Genomic DNA, 13281 nt, shown 5'->3' with positions numbered 1-13281 from the left:
AGCACTTGGGAGGCTGAGGCAGGAGGATCACTGTGAGTTAGGTCAGTCTCAATTACATAGTGAGACCCTGTCTCAGAAAACCAAAAATAAGTAAATAAGCAAGCAAACAAACAGCTTGATAGGATTATGTCCAGACCTTTTTTTTTCCTAATACAAAATATGCGCAATCTGATATATAAATGTAGCTTTCTTATTAATTTAGATAAAAGCTCTTTGGTGTGATTTCCCTTTTTCTTTCAATAATGTAGTTTTGTGAGCTTTCTGAGCTAGTTCATTTTGAAATACTACAATGCTATTAACACCCAATTAATATTAGTTATGTTAGTCCATTCCAGCTGTTACAAGAAAGGATTATTGGGTAATTTATAAACAATAAAATTTTATTCACAATTCTGGAGGCTAGGAAGTCCAGGACCAAGGAAGGCCTTAGTAGATTTGATATCTGGGAAAGGCTTGCTGTCTGCTTTTCGTAACACTTCTTGGCGTGGGGGAAGGAACAAACAAGCTTCCTGATACCTCTTTTATTGTTTTGTTCTTGTATTTGAGGAGGGCAGCAATACTGGCCATTGAACCCAGATCATCTTACTGCTAGGCAGGTGTTCCACCACTGAGCCTCATTCCTCAGCCCTGGCTCTTCTTTTTATAAGGACATTCATTCTGCCATGTCATACCCACTTGTCTCCCAAAAGTGCCACCTCTTAATACTACCACATTGGAAATTAGGTTTTAACGTATGACTTCTGGGGGAGTATTAAAACATTCAAGGGCCTGGGGATTTAGCTCTGTGGCTCTGCTGCCTGTCTTGCAAGCACAAGGTCCCGAGTTTGATCCTTGTAACCAAAAAACAAAACATTCAGACCAGGGCCAGGGATTTAGCTCAGTGGTGCCGCTGTCTGCCTCACAAGCACAAGGTCCCAAGTTCAATCCCTGGTACCAAAAGCCAACAAACAAGCAAATAAACATAAAAAATACTCAAATCATAGCAATAGTATAATATGTGATATGTAATCCTTTATCTTACTGGTAAATATTTAGGTTCTTTCCTAAATATTTTACTCCATTATAAACAGTGGTACAGGGCCAGGGATTCGGCTCAGTGGCTCTGCCACCTGCCTCACAAGCACAAGGACCTGAGTTCAATCCCCGGTACCAAAACACAAAACAGAACAAAAACCAGTGGTACAGTGGACATTCTTATAAATCATAGTTCACATTTTTAAATTTCTGAGATACAGGGTTCTTGAAAGAATCTTGCAGGATCAAATAATATGCTTATTTATTTTAATTTTTATTCTTATTTTTGGTACCGGGGATTGAACTGGGGTCCTTGAGCTTGCAAGGCTGGCAGAGGCACCACTGAGCTAAATCCCTGACCCTATGCTTATTTTAAATATTGATTTATTAGTTGGCTTTCTCATTGCTGAGACACAGTCCCTAGCACCCACAATATAAAGGAGGAGAGGTTTAATTTGGCTTACTAATTCAGGGGATTGAGTCCACGCTTAGTTAGTTCCAAGGCAGAAATATGGCAGAAGGGCTTGGTGGAGCAAAGATGCTTAATTTATAGCAGCTTGGAAGCAGAGCAGGGGAACAGTGCGGGAGAGAAAGGGGATGGGACCAAACAGACACTAAGGTCAGGCCTTCATGACCCTCCCCCGTATAACCAGAAATATACTTTTTATACCCCTGGGTCACTTTCAAGTAAATCAGATTGACACAATTGAGCTTATTCAACATATTGATAATGACTCCCACATTAGTCTATGCTCTAGTAAGATAAGAGAGTGCTTATTGTCTTGTCAACATTTGAAGTCAGTCTTTAAAATTTTCCATAATCTAAAGGGTCAGAGTAATAGATGCTTTGGTTAAGTTTATCTTCATTAGTACTGAGGTTAAGAATCTTGTCCTATACTCTTTACTTATCTATTTGGAGACTTTATCCATTTTTGCTTTGGAATTTTTGTCTGTATTTGTATATAAAACTCTTCCTGAAAAAACATTTTTACACTTTCACACAAAATAACTTATGGCACCAGATGTGTGGGATTTTCTCCATACTGAACAATTCTCAGATACTAGTTGGATATCCTAAATTGAATTAATTTATTTATTCATTCATTTATTTTTTAGTACAAGGATCAAATGTGGGTCCTTGCACTTGTGATGCAGGTGGTGGCACCACTGAGCTAAATCCAGCCCTTTCCTAAATTAAATTTAACTGACACTGTATACCTGGAATTAGCACTAGTTTTTACAAGTTATGGGCTCAGTTCCATAAAGCTGTTCCCCACTTATGGTGCTAATTTTAAGTCTGCACTGGTCGACTATATATTCCAATAGGGTCCCAATGATAAATTGCTAGAAAGATTCAAAAGAACTGTGGGAAATAGTTGAAGTTTACCTGTTTATTGTAAAAGATATAGGTGAACAGCCAAATGAAAAGGTGCATAGGGCTAGTCCAGAAGCAGAGTCTGTGTCCTTGTAAAGTTGATAGGCAGCTCTTTCTCTGCCCCCTGGATGCATGCATTGATCAGCCTGGAACCTGTTAAATCCCCTTGTTTAAAAATTTTTGTAGAGTTTAATCCCAACCCCTCACCTTCCTGTGGCAAGGCAAGAGTTGTAACCCTGTACTCACTTGGTCTTTCTGAAGACATGCCCCATTTTAAGGTAAAGTTCCCTACTGCAAATTACTTCATTAGAGTAGTCTCAGTTAAGACTGAATGGTGCTTCTTATGAATAACAAACATACCCACATTATTCAAGAAATTCTAAGGGCTTTAAGGGCTCTGTGTACAGAACCAGAATGAAAGACCACATATAGCCTGGCAAATTTTTTAATTTTATTTTCATTTGCACACACTACATCGAGTGATAAACACAACCACAGCCATCTTATTGTACAAACACAAATATGGCCATGTTTTCTAAAATTTTAGAACAGATTAAGTTCGTGAGCCAAGGTACTATTGTGTATGTTTTATTGTACCATATTCTAAGGCTTACAAATATTTGTTTTGTATTAGTATTATCAATATTGTCTTCTAGATTGTCTTTTGCATTCATTTATTATTTTCATTAAACAAATTGTAGATTTATCAGCTTTTCTTTTTTTTAATGTATGGGTTTAGTATCCTAACAAATGTGTATTTAAAAACATTTTTTATAAGAAATATAGCAAATTAGTCAGAGTTATTGTTTTGTTGTTTTTACTGTTATTTTTCCTAAGTGATACTTAGTGAATAATCCAGCTATTCCTAGGGCTAATACTAAACTATACAATTTTTTATAATTCTAATTTGGAGATAGGTACAGTGAGAATAGATAAGTTCCTGAATGGTCTTATGATTATGAAATAGGAAAGTAATGACTCTCAGTGGTCTGCGTTTATAAACCTATAGTTTATGTAAGAGTAGGCTATATGTATGTACATAGTTTTCCACCCTCTACTAAGAACTATATATTTCACCTTCCTTTTTTTCCAGTTATTCATCAGTTAACTGTCATTTACAGCAATCCTCCATATGCCAAGGATTATACTAAAAGAAGGGATGCTTCTTAATTAAGGGTTTGTGGTCTGTTTTTGAAGATATAATATATAAGAAGGGCACGCGTGGTACAGAGAATTAAGAGTTTTCACAGAAATGCTTTGTGAAAGAGTAGGCTTTGAAGCTGCATGTTTTAGGAATGGCCAAATGTATGCATTTATTTTGGTTTTAAGTTTCATGAAGGTAGACCTGATATATCAAATGGCTACTTAATCTCACATAAATTTAAGAAAAACACCTTTGTCTTAACGCTGATATTGAAACACAGTTTGTGACTGGATGTTAAAGATGATCACATGTGCAGCCTCAAGTGCTTATGAACTGAAGAAACTCCAGTTAAAACAGTCAAGGTTCAATAACTATAAAATTGAAAATAAAAAATATCTTACAATGTCATGCTTTCCATGCTATACCTGAAACGGTGTTAATTACCTGTGGTTTGTTTTATTGTAGAGCATGGGCCTGGGATTGATATATTCACACCTGGTAAACCTGGAGATTATGACTTGGAAGGTGGTATATGGGAAGATGAAGATGCTCGGAATTTTTATGAGAACCTTATTGATTTGAAAGCTTTTGTTCCAGCCATCTTGTTTAAAGATAATGAAAAAAGTTGTCAGAACAAAGAGTGTAACAAAGATGATTCCAAAGGTAAATTCTAGAAGAATAAAAATAGTATTAAGTTCTGCAAAAATCAGCTGCAAAATACGATTTAAAAAACATTGTTAGTTACTAGTTTTGCGAGTATGAACAGAGGATTAAGTGAATGGGCAGAGTGACGAGCACAGCGTTAAAGGGCGATAACTGACATACTTGACCAGAGCCAGTGTAATTTAGTGTAAATCAATTCAAAGCTTTATTTTTAATATTTAACAGTGAGTTCATGTGAGATCTTGACCAAGCATTAATTTCACTCAGCCTTATGGTGCTCTTTACGTTCTCTATACTTTCTGGGCTAGAGCTTCCCAGCTTTTTGTGAGGAAGGGTTACTTGAAGGAAATCGAGAACTTTGAGGTCATTCATAGAGTTGGAGTTGCTGAATGCCACTTAGTCCTTGTTTCTCAGATTTCTCATCTTTCTGCTACTATTCTAGTCTAAACTGCAATTTTCTATTCTCTGTGCCACTTTAATACCTCCTTATTTGTTTGCCTTGTATTTGCTTTTGGTCCCTTTGTATTCTTAAGAATTAATTTTACTCTCTTAATGTAGTACATGTACAGTATTTGGAATATAATTTAAAATTATTAATATTATCCCTAGAACCAGTTTAGTTTGTCTCAGGTCTGCCACTCCAACTTTGTCTCTTTAATTTTCTGTCCTTTTAAGCCTCTGAAATGCTGCAGTCTTATATTTTGACCTTCATGTATTATTCTTTGTTTACTTGGAAGCTTTCCACTCTACCGTTATTTGACTTCCTCATGCATATTACTTTAATTTCCTTAGGTAGGGGAAGAACAAGGGGCCACCCTGCTACCCAGTGCTAAGGAATCAGACCCAGGGGTGCATATCACTGAGCTAAATCCTCAGCCTTTTCATTTTTTAAAATTTTGAGACAAGGTCTCACTAAGTTGCCCAGGCAGGATTCAAATTTGTTATCCTCTTGCCTCAGCCTCTTTCAGTGCTGGGTTATAGGAACCAGATGAGGGTCTCATTTAAAGGTTTTTTTCAGAATGTTCAATAGCTTAGTGTAGTTCTGAATGTGTGTGGCTAATCGATAAATGCCTTTTTTTTTTTTTTAATTTATTTTTTATTTGAGACAGGGTCTCACTGTGTAGTTGAGACTGACCTGGAACTCACTATGTAGCCCAGGCTGGTCTTGAACTCACACCAATCCTCCTGCCTCCACCTCCCGAGTGCTGGGATTACAGGCATGCGCCACCATGCCCGGTGGCAGTAAATGCTTTTTTTGATGGGCAGACACTAGGGAATATTGGAGAGTGAACATGTGCTCCCTTTGGACAGGGTGATTTTGTTTGGTTAGCTATAGTCAACAGTTTTATCTCTGGTGTTTAAAACAAGCCCTAAGTTATAGAGGGAATTCAATAAATAATAATTGAAAAGATGAGTGAGGAAATAGTATATTTTCATTTAGAGGCAGAAAAATTAATCTGTACTAGTTAGAGCTTTTATTCTCCCAAACATGGTTCACATCTAAGTATCAAGCACATATTTCTGCAGAAACTAAGAAAATACAGGATATGAGATGATCCTGAAAAATGTAGTTGTTTTAAGCATAAATTCTTAAACTCAAATGTTTTTGTCTTGCTCTCTTTTACTTGTGAAAAGTTTCGAACACGAAAGGCAGGTGTACTAAACTTTCACTTATCTATTAGCGAGCTTTAGCAGTTATGAACATTTTGCTAGTCTTATTGAAATAAGGTTTCATTCCTCTCTTTTTTTATTGAGTTTATTGGTACATTTTAGGTATACAGTACAGTTACATTCATTATTGGGATCTTGTACCTCCACATGACAGGTCTTGGTCATTTTTTCCCCTTGTCTCTGCCCCCCTTCACCCCCTCCTTCCCTCCCCATTTACAAACACTTTATTTCCATCTTTTCATTTTCTCACATTTTTTTCTTTTTCCTCTCTGTTTTCTTTTTCATTTTATTTCTAGCCATTTCCCCATTTAAAATTTTTCTTTAACTCCTGACATATGACTTATAAGGATATTTTCTTAATTTTCTATATCTAGTCTTTTCCGTCTCTCCAATTTATATATTGCTAAGTTAATATTATATTAGATCATATTTAAATGTTATCTCTTGCTGTAGCCCAGCAGAAGTGCTGCGTAAAGGAGCAACTCTGAAATCCTCATCTTTGCGTTTGAGATCGTTCTTAATCTGAGACTTCATTTGCCTTTATCTTTAGCACAGATCCATGTAATTCTTCATCCATCCATCATCTATTCATCCATCTCTTCAGTGAAAAAATTGCATACAGAACCAAAAACTTCACATGGTCTTTGTTCTCAGTGAGCATCATGTATTTTATTTTCTAAAATCTGAATACATTAAATTTTCACTTATATTTGTCGTTCAATATAATTGTGAGTTCTAAGATGAGCAGTGCTGATTTTATTAATCTTTATTTTTTGCAACAGAATTTCAACTGTGACTTTTAATTCGATATACAATGTTACTCAGTTCATGAGCTCTATTCTCTCCACCATTCTGGTCACAAATCGAATTGGACAAGAACCAAATCCATTTTCCCCTTAAGATCAGCATTGAACCTAACCATTGAATTAGATTCAGTTCTCATCCAACCCTTTTTGCGATGGAATCATGGAGAGAATCAAGTTTGTGAACCAAGGTACCATTGTAAGTGTAATTGTTCTTTGTTTTATTGAGAGATCAAACCCAGGTCCTATACATGCTAGCCAAATGCTCTACCATTAGCCAGGCGTGGTGGCCCACGCCTGTAATCCCAGCACTGGGGAAGTTGAGGCAGGAGGATCACTGTGAGTTCGAGACCAGCCTCACAGCTGGAACAGCTACATAGTGAGTTCCAGGTCAGTCTCAACTACATAGTGAGACCCTGTCTCAAAAAACCAAAAAACAACAAATGCTCTACCATTGAGCTATACTCTGGTCTCTTGTTCTTTGTTTTTTTTTAACAGAGGCCAAGGAACCTAAAGATAATAAGGAGGTATCAAATCCTGATGATTTGGAACTTGAGTTGGAAAACCTAGAAATTAATGATGATACTTTGGAGTTAGAAGGTGGAGATGAAGCTGAAGATCTTACAAAGAAGCTTCTTGATGAACAAGGTAAAAAACTATTTCACCAATTTCATTTATTTTTTGTTTTTTTTTTACACAAAACTCTTGCCTAAGAATATGAATCTTTTCTCTTTAATTTTCTTTAGTTCTGTTTCAGAGAAAAATATTAGCCCAAGTCTAAGTTCTGAATATCTTGAGAACTTGCTGTTGCAATGATAGTATCCTGAATATTTAATTGTATGACAAAACCTTTATAAACTTAACATTGAATATATATCTGAAAGTTATTCTAAAATGCCCAAGGAATAGAACTATAGCTAGCATATCAGTTTATCTTTGTTGATTTTTATCTCTTAATGAATCATGTTTTATATTTACTAATGAAAATATTACATTATTGTTTCCTAAATACTTCTATTGAGTTTGTTGGGATTCTTTATTAAAAGGATACTTTTGCCAGTATTGATTTTCTCTATTGGCTTTGTTTCCTACTGCAGAGTCTCTATCTCTCTTATAAAGGGAGGGTGGGCATGGCCTGAGGCTGCCCCACACTTAAACCAACTAATGACATAAGAGGAAAAGAATGTGTATAAGGATGCTCTGGATAATCGTGGCTCATCCTGTGTCATTTTTGTCATGTGGTCCCAAGCAGTGATGGATGGTGTGCTGTGCTTTGTTTGGCAGCAGCCACCCCCATCAGAATCTCATGGAACGGGGAGGCTTAGTTCTTTAGAGGCAAGAGTTGGGAGCACTGTTAATTGAATAACACGAGGAATAGAATGCTGAGCAGATAGGAGTAATAGACTTACTATAAAGCTACATACATTTTATGAGTGAGCTTTTGTGTCCGATGCAGAAGTTTGTCTTTTTATAGGTGATATTGGAAAGATTATAGTGCCTTGAAGTTGTGATTCTAGAGACAGCTAAAGTTCTAGGAATGTTTTTTTTAAATGTTTCATGTTTTTACAAGTATGAAGACAGGTCTAGATAATGTTTCACAAATAATTTATAATTGGATGCTTTCATTTTGATATGTTCTGTGTGTACTTTTTTAATCTACTTAAAAACTAATTTTATATTAGAACAAGAGGATGAAGAAGCCAGCACTGGTTCTCATCTCAAACTCATAGTAGATGCTTTCCTCCAGCAGTTGCCCAACTGTGTCAACCGAGATCTGATAGACAAGGTATCCTTATTTTTATGTAATTGCATTGAAGCATGTAAACTTTGTAAGATTTTAATTTTGAATGTCACTGGTTTTTAGACTAGTTGAGCTATAGAATGAATCAGTTTTTCAATGAAGTCTTTTATGGGAATCCAACACAGATAAAACAAGCTAATCTGTAGATACTCAGTTTAGAATTGGAAGTGGCTTTACAATCTTGCTGGTTTAACAACTTTTCCCTTTGTAAAGGATTCTTCAGTTTGGAAAACAGTGTTTTAGCATGAGTGAAGATTGTGGTACCCTTGTATTCTTCACTGTCCTGCATTTTCAGTTTTTTAAAAATGCCACTAAGCTCCTTGGTAAATCCATTAAAATGAGTGATTTTATTACATTTCAACAGTTGAGTATTCGTCTTTCAATCTGATAAAATTAGAAGCACTTTGTCTCAGAAAACTACTTGAAGGATAGCTGCTTTTATCATAAAACAGCATTCTTATAAGAACTAATGGACAAATCATACATAATCAAACTTGAATATTTAGCACAGTTTTTCTTAAACAAAGCAAATGACTCCATCACTTCTAGGAAGACATCTAATAGTATTTATTGCCAGTGATCAAAGTTAGCTTTTCAACACAAGTTACAATTTTGTAAAATTTATATCTACCATCATAAGCTTGATAACTTCCTAAGTCTTTTCTGAAGAAACTTTATTGATGACACTGTTCTGATGAGATTCTGTGGTATTTAATATAATTTTAAAATATGTCTGTTTATATATATATATATATATATATTCTAAATGACTTGTACAGTATTAAAAATCATCCATAATTATTAAAAGATACACTAAAAATGCAAGACAGATATATTTAAATTTACAGAGAATGAAATGTTTATTATTGATGCAGTTTCATATTCCACATTGCAACTAGCCTTTAAAAAAACTACCACTTGCAGCCATACATGGTGGTGTACACCTATAATCCCAGTGCTCTGGATGGCCGAAGCAGGGGGATTGCAAGTCCCACATAAGCAACTAAGAAGACCCTGTTTCAAAGTAAAGAATTTTTGGAAGGGGCTGAAGATGTAGCTAAATGAGAGGCCTTGGATTCAATTTCCAGTACCACTAAAGAAACTACCATTTGCATTTGCTAAGTTTTGGTATAGTATCAAAGAAAAATAATAGCAATTACTGAGAAAGATTTCAAAATATATCTTCATTTTCCACCTACATCTTGTGAAGTTGTATTTTCTTCATATATTTTTATCCAAATCAATGTAATCCAACAGATTGAATGCATAGATAAAAGAGTCCAGCTATCCTTTAAAAGAATGCTTTTCATTCCCTAAATTTTTTCATTGTGGAGTGTGGTTGTTTTCCTAAAACATTGAAAAGACGTTTATTTCTAAGTAAGTTAATATTTTTTACATTTTATTTCATTTTAATTTTTAGTCCAGTAAATTGTATTAGATGTTATTCACACAAGCAAAGTTTTTCAGGTCCTTAATAATTTTCAAGCATGTAAAGTACTTGAGGCCAGCAGTGTGGTCTTCAGATACCTTCTTTTTCCTTAACAATGTAAATAATCTTTTGTTCTTTTTTCTTCATTTCAGCCTTCAGATAATCTAGATGTACTTTAGTAACTGTTCATGTAGTACTCAAGTAGACTTAAAGCTCATTCCAAATTGGCTCACTCCTAGAGTAATCAGGTCAATGTACTTCCAAAGAAATCGGGTTCAAAACTTATTGTAATAAATTGTAGCATTTTTATCTGTTAAGTTGTCTCTTCTACCATATGTAACAAAAACTTTTAGGCAGTTGGTTATTTTTATTTTTCCAAGTTTTGTGTTTTTTGTTTTTGTTTTTTTTTTTGAGACGGGGTCTCACTATGTAGTTAGTTGAGTTTGACCTGGAACTCCCTATGTACCCCAGGCTGGTCTCAAACTCACAGCAATCCTCCTGCCTCAGCCTCCCCAGTGGTGGGATTACAGGCATGCTGCGCCAGCACACCTGGCACTATTTTTCTAAATTTTGAATATGACTGAGTCTGTCTCCAGCTGTCATTTATAGTCATTGGCTATAAACAGAAGATGAAAGAGAAAGTGACTCTTCCTGCTCACCTCCACCCCACATTTTAAAAACTAATATGAAAGTTGTAGGCAGAAAAGGTTCTAATTAGTTACATTTTACTGTATTAATACATTATTATTGTGAATCTCAGGTCAGACTAGTGCAATGTGTCCTTTGATGTCCAATGTGGTATTATGAGCTATTGCCAGTAGTGACCATAAAATTTATTCTGAATTAGCTCTCTTGAGAGTCAGATGAAAAACAGCAGGCCATCTCCTTCCTTTTGGACCCTGGTGGCTTCCTTGTGAAAGAAATTTCTTCCATATGTGTCGGCAAAAGTTCACATGACTTAATGAGAAAAAGTATTTTGGAACTAGGTAGAAAAGAATTATTGAAATTCAGTAGTTATGTTGCTGTAAATAATAAATTTAAGTAAGACATTTAAATTTAAAATACCAAAAGTATTTGTAGAAATGATCTGGTTCAGTTCTAAAATCCTGAAAGGAATAGCCGGGTGTGGTGGTGCACGCCTGTAATCCCAGCACTGGGGAGGATGAGGCAGGAGGATTGCTGTGAGTTTGAGACCAGCCTGGGCTACATAGTGAGTTCCAGGTAAGTCTCAACTACATAATGAGACCCTGTCTCCAAAAAAACCACAAACAAACAAAACAAACAAAAATCCTGAAAGGATTATCTTAGCCTCTTGTTTTATGGTTCATGAGGTTAAAAGGCTTTCCAAGATCACATAGCATGATTGTAGCATCTGATTTTATCTGTGTAGTGTTGTATGTATATATAAAGTCATTTGTGGTTTTTCCTTTTTGTTTTTGCTTTGAGTCAAGGTCTCACTATATAGTCAAGGTTAGCCTTGAGCTCATTGGTAGAGGAGCCCAGTATAGTATAGCCTCCTGCCTTATCCTCCAAGTGCTGGGATTACAGACATGTGTCACCACACCTGGCCAGTTGTAGTTTTTTAAAATGTAAACTGGATATTTTCCCCTTTAAAAGTCATGGAAGTTAACTTATACTAAAAAGATAAGAGAATTTACTTGTTCACCAACCTTATTGTGTTACTGCGAATCAAGATTCTCTTTTTTTTGGTACTGGGGATCGATCTTAGGATCTTGTGCTTGTCAGGCAGGCAACAGCACCACTGAGCTAAATCCCTGGCCCAGATCAGGATTTTTTTATGGAGCTTTCAGTATCAGTTCTTTTTCTCAGACTGAAGAGAGAGTTTCATTTTTAAGCTTTTCAAATAAAATTACCAGAAGTCAGTAGGAAATTCCTCTTGTATGCCACTTATATGTAAGTGAGCAATTTAAAATTCTTTGTGCATACATGAAGTTATTGACAGCTTGTAATGTGTTATATCCTCACTCTACTGTGCCCCTGCCTTTTTTTTTCTTTTTTTAATATATAAGGGCAGATAATTTGGCAAAGGCCTAAATGATTGCTTTCCTAAGTTTTAATTCCTTAAGCCATAAATCTGAAAATAAATTAACTCTTCTTGTGTTGCTCAAAAATATTTTAAATTTTAGCGTGGCATGGTGGCTCACTCCTGTAATCCTAGCACTCAGGAGGCTGAGGCATGAGGATTGCCATGCCTTCAATGCCAGCCTGAACTGCACAGTGAGACCCTATCTCTAAAATCAAAACAAATAAACAAGTGTTTCAAGTTTTAAAGACCACATATGTAGTCTTCTATTCATTTAGTCTACGTGTTTCCTGAATCCTACACTGTATGCAGCACTAGGCGTCCATGAGTTTGACTGAATCCTAATCCTTGGAAAGTTTTGAATAGTTGTGTGTATGTATGTCTAACTGAACCTTTGATTTTTGTGATAAGAATAGTATTTGTTACTTTTTCTATGTTCAAAAAACTCAAATGATTTAAATTAGGTGCAAACATCTCTATGTCTGGGGCTTCTCATACACGACTTAACAAAACGTAGATAGTTAATATTTAGAAAATATTACCTTTGGTCAGCCATAGTGGTACATTCTAGCTATAATCCCAGCACTCAGGAGGCTGAGGCAGGAGAATTGCGGCCAGCCTGGACTACATAGCAAGGGCCCTGTCTCACAAAATTAAAAAAAGAAAAAAAAAATTACATCTGTACTGAACACATATATTTGGTAGGGGGAGTTAGTCCCTAAACAAAACAGTATAGCAAATATTTACGTAGTATTTCCCTTGTATTAGATATCATATATTAGTAAGTAACCTGGAGAGGATTTAAGGGATGGGAAGATGTACAAATACTGTGCCATTTTATACAAGGGTTTGTGTAACCATAGGGATTCTTGGAACTAATCTCTGTGGATACCAAGGCATTGCTGTACCAATTACTTACATTTTATTTTCTGGAGACTTTAGAACAAACCTCTCCTAGCTTTTCCTTCATACTCACATTAGACATTTATGAAATATTAGACACATTTTAAAATACTGCCTTTTCATTTTCCTTGTTAGCATTAATAATTTTCTTGGCTCTTGGTACATATTTTTGCTGATTTTTAGTTTTTTTCTTTTTAATTTGATTTACTTGTCTTTAAACACATTGATTTTTGGGCTGGGATGTTGCTCATTGTTAGAATGCTTGCGTACCACACATGAGGCCTGGGTTTAATCCCCAGTACCACAAAAAAAGAAAGAAAACATTGATTTAATTTTTCATATAGTTATTAACCAAACATTTTGCAGTAGAACTTTGAGCTGCCTCCTTGAAGTTTTGTTCCTAAAACTAGGGTGCATTTTAAAAAGTAAGAAGC

General features: G+C 35.5%; 1 protein-coding gene across 3 annotated transcripts in view; it reads left to right on the top strand.

The window, feature by feature from the left end:
- The window catches only part of Upf2 (UPF2 regulator of nonsense mediated mRNA decay), a 99659-nt gene that overhangs the window by 22175 nt on the left and 64203 nt on the right, over positions 1–13281 (top strand). For all 3 annotated transcript variants that reach the window (XM_010621361.3, XM_010621363.2, XM_010621362.3), the window contains exons 5-7: positions 3999–4196; positions 7169–7318; positions 8353–8456. In XM_010621361.3, coding sequence (XP_010619663.1) covers positions 3999–4196; positions 7169–7318; positions 8353–8456 — 452 coding nt within the window. The remainder of the gene's footprint in view (positions 1–3998; positions 4197–7168; positions 7319–8352; positions 8457–13281) is intronic.

This window comes from Fukomys damarensis, unplaced genomic scaffold (genome assembly GCF_012274545.1).
Source record: "Fukomys damarensis isolate Sample0158 unplaced genomic scaffold, DMR_v1.0_HiC HiC_scaffold_10, whole genome shotgun sequence".
In the NCBI taxonomy this organism is placed as follows: domain Eukaryota; kingdom Metazoa; phylum Chordata; class Mammalia; order Rodentia; family Bathyergidae; genus Fukomys; species Fukomys damarensis.
Note: the sequence above shows the minus strand (reverse complement) of the source record. Positions and strands in the feature narration are given on the sequence as shown.